The sequence below is a fragment of the Podarcis cretensis genome, assembly GCF_951804945.1.
Source record: "Podarcis cretensis genome assembly, chromosome: 10".
In the NCBI taxonomy this organism is placed as follows: domain Eukaryota; kingdom Metazoa; phylum Chordata; class Lepidosauria; order Squamata; family Lacertidae; genus Podarcis; species Podarcis cretensis.
This window is the reverse complement of record NC_137179.1, coordinates 23546097-23563642: the sequence shown is the minus strand read 5'-3', so window position 1 is coordinate 23563642 and position 17546 is coordinate 23546097. Positions and strand designations below refer to the sequence as shown.

At 42.5% G+C, this 17546-nt stretch overlaps 2 protein-coding genes and 1 long non-coding RNA gene across 7 annotated transcripts in view; 2 read left to right on the top strand and 1 right to left on the bottom strand.

The window, feature by feature from the left end:
* Positions 1 to 14765, top strand: part of SVOPL (SVOP like) — a 31944-nt gene extending 17179 nt beyond the window's left edge. For all 4 annotated transcript variants that reach the window (XM_079992773.1, XM_079992774.1, XM_079992772.1 and 1 more), the window contains 7 exons: positions 192 to 265; positions 3117 to 3328; positions 4233 to 4344; positions 8627 to 8708; positions 9871 to 9960; positions 11636 to 11749; positions 14583 to 14765. In XM_079992773.1, the coding sequence (XP_079848899.1) occupies positions 192 to 265; positions 3117 to 3328; positions 4233 to 4344; positions 8627 to 8708; positions 9871 to 9960; positions 11636 to 11749; positions 14583 to 14594 (696 nt within the window). In that variant the 3' untranslated portion in view covers positions 14595 to 14765. The remainder of the gene's footprint in view (positions 1 to 191; positions 266 to 3116; positions 3329 to 4232; positions 4345 to 8626; positions 8709 to 9870; positions 9961 to 11635; positions 11750 to 14582) is intronic.
* LOC307225314 overlaps positions 1 to 17546 on the top strand; it is a 79748-nt gene that overhangs the window by 15728 nt on the left and 46474 nt on the right. The window lies entirely within an intron of this gene.
* TRIM24 (tripartite motif containing 24) overlaps positions 16554 to 17546 on the bottom strand; it is a 42070-nt gene continuing 41077 nt past the window's right edge. For both annotated transcript variants that reach the window (XM_079992296.1, XM_079992295.1), the window contains exon 19: positions 16554 to 17292. In XM_079992296.1, the coding sequence (XP_079848422.1) occupies positions 17083 to 17292 (210 nt within the window). In that variant the 3' untranslated portion in view covers positions 16554 to 17082. The remainder of the gene's footprint in view (positions 17293 to 17546) is intronic.

Here is a 17546-nt window from a genome sequence, read left to right as displayed (position 1 = left end):
CTGTATATTTTGTTGTCATGGCTAATTGCCATTGACAGATACATCCTCCACGAATCTTTCCACTTTGCTAGATGACATGGACTCTACCCCTGAAACTGCCTCCAAGCTTGGGGCTTCAGAATTGCAGACTTCAGGGCTTCAGCCACACATTCCTAATGTGTTTCATGCTGTTCCTTTTCCATTCTTTTCAGGAAAGAAGGGGTAGGTTCAAAGACCTAATGGATCCCAAGTACTTACGGACAACTTTGCAAATATGGATTATATGGTAAATGTGTTTGATTTGCATCTTTCAGATGACAATGCATAAGCAAATTGAAATCGATGGAATCGGTCAAGGGAGTAGGCTCATATGCATCCTAAGGATCAAAGCTATTATTCAGAAACTAGTCAGTCAGAATGGGAGAAAATTGGTTATGGTAATTGAACTCACAATTCCCCTTTTCCCCCCATTTCATGAAAAGGACTATATTCTGCCAGCTGCCTCTGTGTTGCAGGCAGAGGGACCAGAATTGCAGCTAATGACATTCAGCTTAAAATCTATTGCTCCCTCTCTCTTTTATAAATTGGGAAAGTAAATGTGGATAAAAGATGAATACAAAACAGATTATAAGACTGTATGAGAAGCACTTGTAAATGTCTAGATCCATTGAAGTGGTGCTATTGTATAGAATTACAGTGCAACCGCTGCTTGCCAGAAATTCAGTCCATGATCTTACTTTGTTGGACATGTCATTTAGCTGTTTAAACATGCCCACATGCCCACACACTCTGAATTCTGCTAAACACATTGTTATAGCTGTGAGACATAGTGGTACGTACACAGCAAACCTGTCCATGCATTTGGGGCAAAATGAGCTTGCTTTCTCTTGCAGTGTTGCAACCTGTCATCGGACTCCCAGTCCCTTCATTGCTCAAGTTGAGGTTTTTTGCTCATCTGTCTAAAAAGTGGCTCATGGGTTCAGGGTGGAGGGAACTAGAAGAGGGATTTAGTCTTGGTAGAATCCCCAGTACATGCTAGCATGTGAACAGAACCTTTGCCAATCTGGCCATATGTTCAAAATTCTGCTCCAATAGACTATTCAATGTCTAATGATGAAGACATTTAGCGCTGATGTGTTATGCAGTCTTCATGTAGAAGTGTAAACCTGTAAGAGAGTTATATGTCCATGCATAGATAGATTCACATACACAGACATTGCATGTAACATTTCACCTTTACCCAGGTGGGAATTTCATAGAACTATAGAATTGTAATAAATGGGGAGCTGCCACAGAGAAGGCCCTGCTGTGGGCCCTGTCCCCTGGACCACACCCATCAGCAGAACCACCAGCAAGACTCCCCCTCCCCACATGGATCTTAAGGCCAGAGCTAGCTGATATTGGGGGAGGCAATTTTCAAAGTGCTTTGGCCCCAAAGCATTTGTACATCTTGAATTGCACCTGGTAGCTCATGAATAGTCAGAGCAATGTTTTTAAGATTGGTAGTGCATGGTCCCAACCTGCTGCCCCACTCAGCAGCTGTATTTTGCACCAGCTGTAGCTTCCAGATTATGTTTGCGGCAGGCCCACACAGAGTATATGGCAGTGCTTCAAGTGGGACGTCACCAGAACATGACACCAGGCTGCCCAGGAATGGCCATAGCCAGCTAAACCGGCTGGAGATGGATGTAAGCACTTCCTGACACCCAAAACACTTGGTCCTCTACTGACAGATTTTAACTGAGGAGCATTCTCAGGCTACATATCTGTTCCTTTAGGCCATAGGTTTCTCTAGGGGAGTGCAACAGGTTGCCCTCCTGATTCCTGGGCTGGAGAACCAGCCACCCAGAGTATGTCTGCCTCATCCAGCCCATCGCTGCCTTCAGGCCGCTAGCACATTCAAAGCCTTGTGCAAGCAAGGAGCAGGGAAGAGCAACATGTTTCTGGGTGTTTGGGTGTTGCTTTCCCCTCCTTTTGAAACTGCAGGTTTTTTCATTAATCCTGCCAATGTCTTAATCCGTTTACAATTGGTTTGCAAATACTCAATAAACCATTTTTATTCCTTTCTAAAAATAAATAAATGTTATCTTGATTTCTTATTCTCTCGATATAAATTTTTAAAAATAAAAAATTATCCAGTAGCACCTTAGAGACCAACTAAGTTTGTTCTGGGTATAAGCTCCTGTGTGCATGCACACTTCTTCAGATGTTCAGATTATTTTCCCGGTTAGTTTCACCATTTCTGCGTAGTCCATTAACTTCTGTATCTGTTCTTCTCTCATTGGGACCTCTTCTTCCTTCCATTTTTGGACAAATAACATTCTTGCAGCAGTGGTTGCATACATAAATAAATTTCTATACTGTTTAGGTAGTTCTGATCCCATAATTCCCAAAAGAAAAGCTTCTGGGGTTTTTTAAATAAATGTTATCTTAAACATCTTTTTCAGTTCATTATATATCATTTCCCAGTAAGCTTTAACCTTATTACAAGACCACCACATATTCTTTCTCTTTACATTTCCAGCACATATTTGATTTGGATTTATACATTTTTTTGCCAATCTACTAGGTGTTAGCTACCATCTATAAAACATTTTCATATAGTTTTCTCTTAAACTATAACATGCTGTAAATTTTATATCCATGTTCCATAAACATTCCCATGCTTCAATTTCTATTATGACCAATATCTATTGCCCAGTGTATCACTGAAGATTTCACTTGTTCATCCTTTGTCTCCCATTCCAATCACATATTATACATTTTAGACATCATTTAACTGGTCTCTTTCTAGTTGTGATGTTTGTTCCCCAAACCCCCACTTCATATCCTTTTAAAATACTTCATTCAGGTGGTGATATTGAACATCCGTGAAATATTCACTATGTTGAAGAATTTAACCTTTCGGCATCTACTTCAATGAAACTAGGATTTATTTGTAATTGTTGAAAAGTGCTCCAGAGGTGTAATTTAATAGCAGGCCTTGTTTCCATATTATAGCACAGAGCTGTTTTATGAATTGCAATTATATTCAGATCCCACAGTAGTCAAGCTCTGCGTGTTATTAACTGGCTGAAATGCTGTCGCCAATGCCCTCGGTTGCTCTCCTTTCTAACATTTTCCCCTCTTTTTCATAGGCTTGGGATATCCTTTGCTTATTATGGTATCATCCTGGCCAGCGCAGAGTTGCTGGAGAAGAATCTGGTTTGTGCCACAGGGGGAGGAGGAACCAGCAAAGGGGATGAGTTGGGGGATTATTCAGAGGAGACCCACAGCCCTTGCCTCTGTCATCACTTCGCCCCCTCTGATTACCAGATCATGATCATCAGCACAATTGGAGAGATCGCATGTAATGTCTCCTGCTCTATCTATTTAAAAACAGGATGCGGGGAAATCTCTAAAGCAGAGGCAGGAAGCTGTGGCCCTCCAGATAATACTGGACTCCAACTCCCATCAGCCCCAGCCAGAATGGCCAGCAGTCAGGAAGGATGGGAGTTGTGGTCCAACAGTATCTGGAGGGCTACATCTTCCCCACCTCTGTTCTAAAGGTCACAGAACAGGAGCTACAGACCCACACAAAGGAATCTTAGGAAGTGTACTGGGAGGGATAATTTACTTTTTATTTTCACTAATCATTGCAACGCTTAAAAGGCTGGCTATGCAATAAAGTTGTGGCCATTTTTAATCCAGAGCATTGTTGGTTTAAGTTTGTACTGTCCCCCCTTACACAGTATTAGGCCAGAGACACTGTGACTGGGACCATGTCTCCATTTCTCTTCTTAATGAGCTTTCAAGAAAATAAATCTGTGGCCCTTTTGCCACTTTTCCTTTCCCCTGCATTAACTCTGGTAGTGAGGTATATACAGTGGTACCTCGGGTTACAGATGCTTCAGGTTACAGACTCCACTAATCCAGAAATAGTACCTCAGGTTAAGAATTTTGCTTCAGAACAGAAATCATGCAGCAGCGGCACAGTGGCAACAGGAGGCCCCATTAGCTAAAGTGGTGCTTCCGGTTAAGAAGAGTTTCAGGTTAAGAACGGACCTCCGGAATGAATTAAGTTCTTAACCCGAGGTACCACTGTATGTCCAAAACATTCTCAGTAATCACAGAGAAGTAATAAAGCAAGTAGGTGTTGAAAGTGTCTCCCCTGAGGCTGGAGTGGGGCAGGTATCAACACAGCATAATAGCTCAGTCGGGTCATCTGATTTTGCAGCCTGACGTTCTCCCCTCTCCACTTTCTTGTTTTCCAGTAAATCCTCTAAACATTCTGGGCATCAATTTTCTGGGAAGGCGTCTCAGCCTGACAATCACCATGGGCTGCACTGCCGTGTTCTTCCTCCTGCTCAATATATGCACTTCAACGTAAGTGTTTTCAGGTGGGGTGTGTGTGCATGCAAAGTAAGATTTAAACAGTCCTGTTTGCACTGCACCTCACACCTTTCCTGCACCGGTGATGTCTACACTCTGTGTGCTAGTCAGTTCATTCTGAAAATGCAACTCACTTTCATCTCTCCCTACCAGAATGGCCATTCCTGTTTCAGGAACTACACTCTTCCTAGTTTGTCAGGGTTAAAGATGGCAAGAGCTATCTGCAGTGCGGATGCTTCCGGCGCCTGCAGAAACTCAGCAATGTGCTTCTTTACCAATATAGCATGCCACAGAGAGCTTGATCCAGAACAGCCACTGCCAACCTGATGCCCTGCAGATGTATTTGACTGCAGCGCTCATCAGACCCAGAGGGCATCAGTTTGGCAAAGGCTGATCTAGAACTTTAGCAGACTCCAGCTGACTGTAACTGGCATCTTGAGGGTTGCAGGAGGTCACCAAACAGGGGGAATCCTGGAGTTGGTGCACCTACAAATGTGACAGAACTATAATTCATGGGGGAAACTCAGGGTTCTCAATGCTAATGTAGGAGAGGATTTGCAGAGGAGATTCAGCAGGCAGGAGAGAGTGTTTAGCCCTTGCGGTCCTGCCAATTCTCCCCTGCACAGCAACCCCTCAGTTGTTTTTAGTTAATTTTCTCCCCAGTTAACTTCTGAAACCAGAAGTAAGCCTAGACAGGGGCATGGAATGACCTTGGGGGACATTTGCTGAGGAAAACCGGCACATTTGGAAGAGGTTAAGAACCCCTCCTTCCCACAGCCTTTCCCTATAACTAGCAACGGGCCCATCTGTCAATCTTTGTTTCTCTCAGCTTCTCATTTTTTCTTCAATTTGGTTCTCTGCACATCTCTACATCAGATTGTGATTAAAAACAACTGCTCGTGAAAATTCACCAGCTTTTGAGTGCACATTTCTCCCAACAGACTCAGCTTTTCAAGCACTTTTGTCTGTTATTTTCACCAAATATGTGCACTTTACTTTAAAGCACATTTTATCTCAATAAACACATTTTTGTACACATTACTTGATTGACATCACATTTCTCCTTCTCTTCCACTGAATTTCTCCTTCCTTACCTGTGGGGAAGAAACTAAGGTAGGGAGAAGGCCTGGTGGTATGACCAGAAAAGACCAAAGTTGCCACGTAAATACAAATGGGTGCAGGTGTGGACACCTCCGGCGATGTTCAAATAATGCTCAAAAGTGGGCAAGCCTTTATAGTTAGGACCTCTTGCACCTTCATTAGCTCAACAAAAGCCGGTTTGGAAACTTTCATTTGCCAGATAATGTCCAGTTTTGCCTTCTAATAAATATACATTACAGTTTCCTACAGCAAAGACGGGGGAACGCGGGTGGTGATGTGGTCTAAACCACAGAGCCTAGAGCTTGCCGATCAAAAGGTTGGCGGTTCGAATCCCCGCGACGGGGTGAGCTCCCATTGTTCAGTCCCTGCTCCTGCCAACCTAGCAGTTCGAAAGCACGTCAAAGTGCAAGTAGATAAATAGGTACCACTCCAGAGGGGAAGGTAAATGGCATTTCTGTGTGCTGCTCTGGTTCGCAAGAAGCAGCTTAGTCATGGTGGCCACATGACCCGGAAGCTGTACGCCAGCTCCCTCGGCCTATAGAGTGAGATGAGCGCGCAACCCGAGTCGTCCATGACTGGACCTAACGGTTAGGGGTACCTTTACATGCAATGTCTAGGAAGCTTATAGTTTCTCTGTTTACTCTTGGCAGTGAGCCTAAACTATGGGCTGAGTCAATATGGCCACTTTAATGTAAAAATTATGTGACGAAGCAGCGTGAACTTCAAACCAGCTTTGCTCCAGCATGCAGCTCCTGGCAATGAAGGGCGTTTGTGCCAGTGGAGGATGTTTGAGGATGCCAGGGTGAACAAAGTGTACCAGCTGATTAATACCAAGACTTTAATCTTGGTTAATTGCTTGACTTACATAAGCTTGCAATAAACCTCCTTGTTATTATGAAAGGGAGAAGAAAGAGAGAGAGAGGGAGAGAGAGAATATGTCACACACAAAAATGACTTATGTTGTTTCAGTGGTACAGATGAGTCAGGTATCTATAACTATATATATGCAGAGCTAGAGCTGGAGATATACTGGTTTTCTGCTTCTTCTATGGAGAGGGTTGAGTAACTCCATTGGGCATCAAAGCTTTTGCTGTTGTTGTTGTTTAGTCATGTCCGACTCTTCGTGACCCTATGGACTAGAGCACACCAGGCACTCCTGTCTTCCACAGCCTCCCGCAGTTTGGTCAAACTCATGTTGGTAGCTTTGAGAACACTGTCCAACCATCTCCTCCTCTGTCGTCCCTTTCTCCTTGTGCCCTCCATCTTTCCCAACATCAGGGTCTTTTCCAGGGAGTCTTCTCTTCTCATGAGGTGGCCAAAGTATTGGAGCCTCAGCTTCAGGATCTGTCCTTCCGGTGAGCACTCAGGGCTGATTTCCTTAAGAATGGATAGGTTTGATCTTTTTGCAGTCCATGGGACTCTCAAGAGTCTCTTCCAGCACCATAATTCAAAAGCATCAATTCTTCGGCGATCAGCCTTCTTCATGGTCCAGCTTTCACTTCCATACATCACTACTGGGAAAACCATAGCTGACATCAAAGCTTTACTGCCCTGAAACTCTTCAGGCCATGCAGTATCTACTACCCCTCCCCTAACACCCCATACATTATATGCTAGGAGTTCTGGGGATGATTTGGGTTGCAGGATAGGTCATGTTTGGTGGAGGGGCCAGGGCAGCAGCAAATGCCCATCTGCTAGAATATCTTTTTTTGTTTTGTTTTATGCGCTGTCTGCAAATGTATGCGTCTCTTGTGACTTGGCTCATTCAAACCAGTCGGATTGCATTGGCGCTTGGAACATCCAGGTCTTTGTTCTAGAGTTTAGGCACACGGTGAGCACATTGGAATGCACTCCGCCGGGAGATTAGGGTGGTGCCAAGCGTTTGTTCTTTTAGGAAGCCCTTTCCAAGGTTTGTTTGTTTTTTGTTTTTTTATGTAACCAGGATTTTTCAGGGTAGCATTGTTAGATATAGCTCTTGCCACTTTTACAGAAGGATTTCATGTATTATTTTTGTTTTAACTTTTTTTGTAAACAAACATTCTGTCCTCACCTAGAGTTTATTGTATCTTCTGGAAACTGCTGAGAAGATGCCACATTTATGTTGATAGGGTAAAAGGCCATAGCTCAGAGCAGAACATCTGCTTTGCATGCTGTAGGTTCCTGGGTTCAATTCCCAGCATCCCTAGGTAGGGCTGGGAGAGGATCCTGTCTCAAAACATGGACAGCCATTGTCAGTCCCTGTAGTAGAGCCTTGTGTAGGCAATACCGAGCTATAGACAAATGTTCTGACTCATTATAAGGCATCTAATTGAGCACAGTTATTTTATTGAGACCTTTGATCACACATTCTAGTAGTATATGGCCTGGGATGTGTGTGATTGGCTTGTGATAAGACTGCAAGCTACGTATTTATTTATTTAAACCAGGCTTCCTCAAACTTGGCCCTCCAGATGTTTTTGGCCTACAACTCCCATGATCCCTAGCTAGCAGGACCAGTGGTCAGGGATGATGGGAATTGTAGTCTCAAAAACATCTGGAGGGCTGAGTTTGAGGAAGCCTGATATGAACTATTTATATCCCAACCTTCCATTTAAATGCACCACAGGCAGCTTAGATCATATTAAAACAGGGAAGTTGTGGGGCCTCTCCAGGTGCTGTTGGACTACAACTCCCATCATCCCTGATAATCAGCCATGCTGAGACCGATGTAATTTCAGCTCTGGCAACATCGAGAGAGCTGTAGGCTTCTCATCCCTGAATTAATCTCTGAATCTGAAAACGCATAAAAAGCAACAGGCAATGTCAGGGTTCCCTTGGAGCAGACTAGAACCACAAAAAGGCTTCCAATCTTTTTAAAGCGTTTCAGAGGGATCCTTCCCATTCTCTCTCCGTTCCCTCCCAGCTCTCATCCTTTCTGGGCACCACAGCTACCACTACTTGCCGTGGGAGAGTCTAAGTGGCTCTGCTTATTCTAAGGGTGCCCGCGCACAGCTGCTCTAAGCATCCATTCTCTCCTGTGTGCTGTCTTTGAAAAGGGTCACCACTTTTGAAGCTATTCATATAAAATCCCCCTTTATGGAATTCTTGGTACGACGTACAATCAAGGACTTCAAATCAAATGCTGGATAATGATGTGAATTTCCCCATGCCTCCTCTTTCTTCCTTTTCTAACCAGCTCGGGCCTCATTGGTTTTCTCTTCATGTTGCGTGCCTTGGTCTCTGCAAATTTCAACACCATCTACATTTACACAGCGGAGGTGAGATGCTTTTGAAGCCATGAATTGTGGAAGGGGAGGAACACACAACAGAGGTCTCTCATCATAGCTTTCCATAATAAATGGGAAATGTAGATTGACAGTTCAGCTCAGTGCATATTTACTTAGAAGTAAGTATCATTTAATCCAATGAGATTCCCACACTAAGGAAGTATCGGGTTGAAGCCTTAGCTGGGTAGCTGGAAGGAGCAAGCAGGCAGTGCACAGCTAAAAATATTTCTGTTCAATTCCTGGGATTTGGATGGTGTTGATATGCTTGAGCAGGATTTGACCAAATGATACTTCCTCTTTTAATGAGTAAAGGAGGTGGTGCTTGAACAAACAGCGCCATGCTTACCAATGAAGGATAGTATTATCCACACATTACTACAGTAACACTCCTTTTTGTGATTTAACAGAGCATTGTATGCTTATATTGCATACATGAACAAACCTAAATGATTTAGCAGCTCATAAAAGTTGGTGTGCAGCAGAAGAACCACCTCAGACCAACTCTTGCTTGGTAGTAAATGCTACTCTGTTCTTCACAGGCTGACATAAGAATATCTATGTTAGATAAGTATGGAATAATTTATAATCTTCCACTTTGAGTCACCTGTTCTCATGCATATCTGAAGTCCAGAAGTGAATAGCTGAGGCTGATTTTGACATTAGTTTTTTGTGGGGGGGGGGGTTAAGGCAAAAAAATCTCTTTCAACATCTGGAAACCTGAAATTGAATATTTTATCATTTTATCATTTTTTGCTGTCCCAAAAAATAGTTGAAATTTCCAAGTAACAAAACAATAACCAAGTAAAATTCAACATTTTTATATTTCCAAACAGTAATGCTTTCATTGCTTTCGTTATTAGCCTTTGTAAACTAAATGGGCACAAAAATTAAGCATATTGTATTTTCTCATTTAAATTAATGGGGCTTTTTTTTTTTAACCCTTACTTTTGACTGGATTCTGCCAAATAACATTTTTAAAAGCAGTATCTTTTACAAGATTGTCAATAGAATCTTCTGCAGATACCATCTCTGGGTCAACGGCCACCTAAACTCTGGGACCCACAATAGATGCTCGCTTGACAGTTTCCCAGTTTCCCTTTCCTCCAGTCTATACTATAGATCTGATCTTGAATTATATATTACTGTATTACAGGTTTATCCAACTATCATGAGAGCTGTTGGCCTTGGCACTAGTGGTTCTGTATGTCGTATTGGTGCTATGGTGGCACCTTTTATAGCCCAGGTAAGATGACTTTCAATAAAGTTACCGTATTTTTCGCCCCATAGGACACACTTTTTCCCCTCCAAAAATGAAGGGGAAATGTGTGTGCGTCCTATGGGGCGAATGCAGGCTTTCGCTGAAGCCTGGAGAGCGAGAGGCATCGGTGCACACCAACCCCTCTCGCTCTCCAGGCTTCAGGAAGCTATGTGCAAGCCTTGCAAGCTCGGCGGGAGTTCCCGCGGGCTCACAAGGCTTGTGGACAGCAGCCTGCAGCCCCGGCGAGTGTCCACAAGCCTTGCCCGCCTGGCGGGAGGTCCTGCCGGGCGCGTGAGGCTTGGGGCGGCAGCCTGCCGCCCGAAGCACGGGGAGCCCTCCGGAGGGCTCCCCGTGCTTCGGGCGAGTGTCCGCAAGCCTTGCGCGCCCGGTGGGAGGTCCCGCCGAGCGCGCGAGGCTTGGGGCGGCAGCCTGCAGCCTGAAGCACGTGGAGCCCTCCGGAGGGTGCCCCGTGCTTCGGGCAGGTGTGCGCAAGGCTTGGGGCGGCAGCCGCGGCTGGGGGGGGGAATAAATTTTTTTTATTCATTTCCCCCCCAAAAAAAACGCAAGCTCCGGGGACAGCTGGGAGGCGCAGCGCGTCTTCCCGTTGTCCCCGGACCTGGTCTGAAGGCAGGCGGCGGGGAGAAGAGCGCTTCTCCCCGCTGCCGGCCCCACAAGCGCCTGGGGGGGGAAATAATTTTTTTTCCCTTTATTTCCCCCCCAAAAAACTTGGTGCGTCCTATGGGCCGGTGCGTCCTATGGGGCGAAAAATACGGTACTTAAATATGTTGTTTTGATTCTTTGGTTTCTGACCTGAATTCATGTGTATTCTCATCCACATTTTTAAATAAGAGGATGATACCAAAGCTAATATTGACCTTTGTCAAGCTATTCTTGCTTCTGGAGGATCTTCAAAGGGCACCTCCAGACTGCTGTTTTAGTGCAGGTGTATTCCCCAATAAGTTCTTGACGCAATAGTGGTGTGTTTATCCTGCATTATTAGTTGTTCTGTGATGCTTTTCCAATGCTACCCTGCCTGGAAGGGCTATGGTGCAACAAAAGTGGGGCAGAAAACAAACCAGAACGTTCATAGTATAAAAAGTTACAAGTAACAAGCTGTGCACTGATTGCAAATGAAGTAGTATAGCCGCCCTGAAACCTTTGCCACACAAACAGTATTTAAAGAGGAATCATGTATGACCCCCCTGATAGCATCACAAGCACAAATAATCATGGATATGCAATTAAAAAACGATGTCTAGAGGGGCCCTAAGCTAGAGTAGTACTATTGTATTCCCAACTATTGTATTCCCAACAACTACATGTCACAACACCATCTATCACCATATATGTTAAAATAATCCTAGATTAAAGCCTGAAAAGGTATGCCTGCAGGTACCAGTTGCTGAAAATTTCAAATGGGAAGAGTAGTGTTGCAGTCAAGTGCTGTTTGTGGGCTTCCTGCAGGAATCTGGCTGGCCAGTGTGAGACATGGATGATGGACTGGATAGGCTTCATGGCTCTTCTTAAAGGCTTCTGCACTGGATTGTTGGCCAACATGCTAAACTTTGAGAAAGCTAGAAAGGAAATCCTATGGGCTTAAAAAAAAAGCATTTGACCAAGTTGCATGGCAGCGTTGCACTAATACATTGTTTCTTTGCAGGTGCTCATGAATGCTTCTTTCTTGGGAGCCCTTTGCCTTTTCGCTTCTGTTTGTATCGTGTGTGCTGTCTCTGCTTTCACTCTGCCCATTGAGACCAGAGGGAGAGCGCTTCAGGTTGGTAAACCTGTCTTCCGTAGTGTAAGGTCAGAAGCAGGCTCCTGCACTGCTGAAGGCCACTGCAGCAGCTTCCTTTGAAGTTCACCCCATTATGAAAAACAAACAAGTTTCATAGGAGGCCTCTCCACATCAGGAGCAACGGAAATTGGTCTTACCGTGAATTTCTGTTTGAAGAGTGGACTGGAGAACGTTTGCTTAGCAGGATGACTCCTCCCACGTCCTGTTAACTGAATGTCCTCCAGTCCACTCTTGCAAATGATAACCTTTATGCCATCCATATGCCTACCTGAAGGAACTTGAAGACCCAAAAATAGGAGTGATTATTTGTATCATAAGTCAAAGGGGGCTTGGGTTGTATAATTACAACTGACTCAGTCTAGCAAGGCCAATCTACCGTATTTGCAAAGGGAGCTAGTTAAGAGACTGCTTGGATATATTGACGTAGGTGCACACCATAAACTGCCCCAATTCAGACTGGGACCAGTGAGATTTCCAAATTACAGCTTGCAAGCCTGATGAGCTCCAATTTGTGTCATTCAAGAATAATAATTCAGGCCTTTGGGAGGAACCAAGGCAGTGAAGCTATTTATGATATTTAAGAGTGTTGGTATTGTTTGTCTCTGTAGCATAACATGCCTTCTTATAATTAAAGACTGTATACTTGCTGTATACTGCCCTGTAATTGTTTAATGAAACACAGTAATGAAAGACAGTCTAGAAATATTCTATATGTTTATAATTAATAATAATTACCAGCAAACTGAGTTATTGGGGAAATTAAAATCATTGCAGCAAAATGATATGTAGTATATCCCCAGTTTCTGACAAGAATGCTCCTGTCGAGAGCTCAAGCCAGCCTGGAAGAGACAAAGAAATACACCTTTCACCCTTTCCTGAATCTTGGCTTTGGAGATGCCTGACAACCTCAAATTCAAGGGTATTGTTGCTACATCAAGGTTTCTGGAGGTTGGCAATGGGAAAGGGTCTCTCTTTTCCCCTCCTCTCTTCCAAAACCTCAGTACAGTGCAGGGAGGGATTTTTTAGCCCTACAAGTGATTATCATCTTGTGCCTCATTCTGTGTCCAGGACACCATATAAGTTGTTAGGCACTCAACTGACAAATTTCTTCTTACTGTTTCCCTTTTCTTCTCCTGCCCCGCTCCCCAACACTGTGTAGGCTGTTGAAGTCACTGACATCCTTGGATGGCTTAGGGTTGTGTGTGCAGTTTCTTTTCATATTCTTTACATGCTTTTTCTTAATAAAAAAAATCAAGCCCTTAAAAAAATATATCATAAGGAGTCCAGCAAATACACAAAAAAGCCCTACCTTGTTTGTGGGTGGCTATTACACTAAGCTGACAGGCACCAGGCCACTTATAATTTGTTATAAGAAGGAATGACATATAATTAACCCAGTGACCCAGAAAACACCTCCCACCAATTTATAATAACTTAACACTGCGAATAAAAACCACGCTTTCAATTAGGGTAATTCATTCCTTACGTACCACTTAGATCTCATTTAGGCCTCTACATGCTACCCTCTGTTACCAGCGGAAAATTGTCTCTTGCACAACCTTCGAAGCTTTAATTCATCTGCAATTGGCTTGGTATGCAGCAGCAATGAAGAGAAAAGAACATTTAATAAGCTATTAAACAATATTTGGAGATTGTTTGGTGGTTGTAGAACCACCAGGTTCTACAGACCTGGGCAAGCCACATTTCAAAGCTGATGTGCACCTAAGCTAATAAATACAGAGGCAGAATCTCAGCATAAAAGAGAGGCCATTATCCATGTACAGTGGTACCTCGGTTTTCGAACACCTTCGTAGTCGAACATTTCGGAACTCAAATCCCAAAAATCCGGAAGTAAATGCCTTGATTCTGAACGTACCTCAGAGAAGTCGAACAGGAAACGCGGCTTCTGTTTGAGTTTTCCATATTGAGGCTCCTGTTTACAGTTTTTGAACATTTCAGAACTCAAACGGACTTCCGTAATGGATTGTTAGAAAACCAAGGTACCACTGGAGTTGGATCAATTTCTGGCTAGCTGTCTCCAGCTTTTCCACTTTGAAACATCAGTTCTTTACACCTGGGAGAGAGGTGTGGCATTAGAAGCCAATGGGTTCAACTGAAGATCTTGTGTAATTTGCATTGATTCATTAACTGAATGGGTGGTTTCAGGAAAGCTATTGTCTTGTTATGTTTCCTTCTACAAAATTAAAACAGCCCACGTCACAACAGATACACAGAAATATATGTTGCTTCTTTTGTATACAAAAAATGCTACTTAGGTTGTAAACGAGAGAGATGCCTTGGCAACAGTATAATTATTTTATGGCCTTTCACCCTTGCTCTTTGGCAGAAAAAGGCTCCAAGGGTGGCTTACACATATGTAATCATTCATCGAGAAAGACTTCATGAAATGGCAATGTGATTTAACAACTGTGGAACCAACATATAGTTTGGAGGGGCCGTATCACATGGAACACTTGCTACAAGCAACCATTTAAGGCAGCCAATACCACCCAATGGGAATGTTTCTGTGTATGTAGATTGCAGTGGAATGGAAAAAATCCTTCAAACAAACAAAAAGGCTTGAGGGAACCTGGGTGCCAATCTCCTGTAGGTCAGTGGTTGCTGCATTGGGACCTTTGTCCAAGGAAGCAAGTTAAGATAGATGTATCTGCTGCTACATGGTGTCTGAGTGGGCACTGGACTAAAAGAATTAGAAGCATTTAATCCTGATTGCAAAGCTGACACCACTTAATTCTTGCATAGGTAAGTCATGGAGACCTGTTATTCTTAACACCTGATTTTATCTTTTTAGCAAAGGAAATGAAGGTGATCACTAGAAAGAGGAAAAACCCAAGAAGGCTCTATTACATTTCATGCATTTGAGCATATTTCTCAGAAGAGCTACTGAGATTTTCTCCACCCGCATTTCCAAAAAAAGGTGTTTCTTGTCTTTACAACATTTGAATAAACTTCTGCACAAATAAATGGAACTGTACCCCGTGTGGTAAGTTGTTTTTTTACAAAATGTGCCCAACATCATGCTATATCCAGGCTTGAGAAGGCTCTGTAATGTGTGCAAATGTCTTGTCCCCCATTCATTCAAGTCACTATATGCACATGGCAGAACATGCTGTATGAGCCCACTGATGGCAGATACGTAAACTCATTAAAATAATTTTTCTGTTCCTCAGGTAGGTGTTGGCACTCTATGTATGCAGATGTTAGTAGCTCCTGTAGGAAGTGAGTCCTAGAGTTTATGCACAGCATGAAGAAATACTTCCTTTTATCTGTCTTCAATCTTCAAATGTTCAGCTTCACTGGACATTCATGAGTTTAGTGTTTTGAGAGAGGGAGAAAATCTTCTCCTGTTTCTCCATGCCATGCATGATTTTATAAATTTCTATTGTGTCACCTCTTACTTGCCTTTTCTTTAAACTAAAATGTCCAACATACTATATAGGGGAATTTTTCCATTCCTTTGATCATTTTGATTGCCCTTTTCTGAACCTTTTCCAACTCTACAGTACATCCTTTGAGGCGAGACAACCAGAATTGTACACAACATTCCAAATGTAGCCACGTAAGAGATTTGTAGAATGGCATTAGATCAACAGTTTTCAATTCCCCTCCTAGTGATCCTCGCATGGCATTTTACTTTTTCACAGCTGCCTCATAGTGGGACAAAAACTTCATTGAACTGTCTACTTCACCCCCAAGGCCTTGTTTCTGGCTAATCACCACCAATTCAGACCCCATGAACATATATGTGAAATTAAGAATTTTTTGCCCCAACATGCATTACTTTGGACTTGTTTACATTGAACTGCATTTGCCATTTTACCGCCTGTTCACTCAGCTTGGAGAGATCCTTTTAAGAGCTCTTCATTATATCTTTTATTTTAACAAAAATGAACACTTTAGTATCAGCAGCAACCTTCTGTTGCTCAGACTCGCCTCCTGCAAAGATTAGTTCAGGCACTGGGATCTGCCCTGTATATTCCGTTGTGAAGACAAATGCAAATAATTCATTTAACTTATCTGTAATCTTATTCTTCTTTAGCAGTTGGGGAACTGAAGTGGAGGGAAGAATCTTACTACACTGCCACACATTGAATGCCTCTGCAGGCTCCCTCTCATGAGAGCTTGGCACCTCCAGTAGTGTCAAATGGGTGAGTTTACTCCCCTGACCTCTGGAAGTGAATAGTGGTCATTCACTTATTTAGGCCAAATTAAGTTAAAAGGATGAATGAAGGGAATTGTGGTGGAAGCTAAACCAGATGCTGTCATCCCTGTTATCAGGAATAGGGGCAAGTTTTGTCTAGGATAAAAATTATTCCATGGAATTTCCTTATGGCATTTAAAAGTAATTTCGTATTGTGCAAGTGCAGTTTACACTTGTTATTAGTTCACATTTCAATGTTGATTTTGATGGCACTCAAAATTGGAAGTGAGGATAAATTTAAAGACATGATCTTCCTCTTTGTAATCATTCAGGAAAGCATCACACAGTATACTTTAATGAGTAAATCAGTATGATTCTAATGAAAAATTCCAAACCAGCTTATGGCAGCAGACCACACATTCTAATAAAAGCAGCAGAGGGAGGTTTCCTTCTAGCTCTCTCGGTAGGTGTAAAATAGGATAAACTATAAAGATGAAAGTCAACCTTAATACTTCCATTGCTATATTAATGTTTAGAAATACATGCAATGCTGGCCAGCAAGAAATTACAACCAATTGTATAAAATTTCTCTCCATATGAGCACAGCAAGACACTCAAAAGTCCATTTTCAAAGTACTTTAATTCATCTCCACACTCCTTACATTTCAGAGCACAAGTAGCTCTCTGCGGGCAATGACAATTCCATTGTATCCTAGGCCAGTATCTGAGCATGTGCTTTTCTCTTCTCAGTGGCTAACAGTTATGTACAGTACAAAGAACTGAAATTATGGCCAGCCACATGTCGTTGGTAAATTAATTTCTGGTAAGCTCACATTTTCCTGAAATCTACACATTAAATTTGTTTCTAACTTTAGTTTAATTTTTACAAATCCTTTCTAAATAAAAGATTTGAACAGCTGTCACTTTAGAGTGGTGGCAGAATGAATTCTAAAAACCAAGGGTAAATTTTATAGATTTTTTCTAATGTCTCCTACATGCCTCACTTCTTGGCAAATTTGTACCAAGGTAGGACTCCCAGTGAATGTCCATATCTGTAGATGTCAACGTGCTCATAAAATGCCATCCCAAAAATGAATGTTGATAAATATTTATGAAAAAAAAAAAATCTTTAGCAGTGCCTATATCCAGTTCATTTTACAAACTGGCGTTCTTCCCATTTGAGACGTTTTTTCCGTGGCTGTACAAAGTCATCATCAGAGTCATCTGTTGAGTTGGGACTATCTCTATCAGCACGGCAATAAGGCTGGGCAGGGAATTTTCTTTCTGGAAAAAGGTTCTTCAGCAGTTCCTCAAAATAAGCTTCCAGTTTCATGCCAGCATCAGCCACTTCTGAATCAGGCTGTTGGGGAAATTCAACATATCATAGGTTTTATATTTGCAGTCCCATATAAAAAAAATGGGTAAGTCAAACACCAAAGTAAATCAACTTGAACACACAAACATTACTAATAATTTTAGTTGAATAAAATTCATCTTACTCAAACTAAAATTCAAGGACTCAATCAACACTTTAACAAATCAAAATACGATGTGACTGTGATACAGTTGACAGTAGCATGTGTAGTATAAAACTAGTATGCAACAATATGTTAG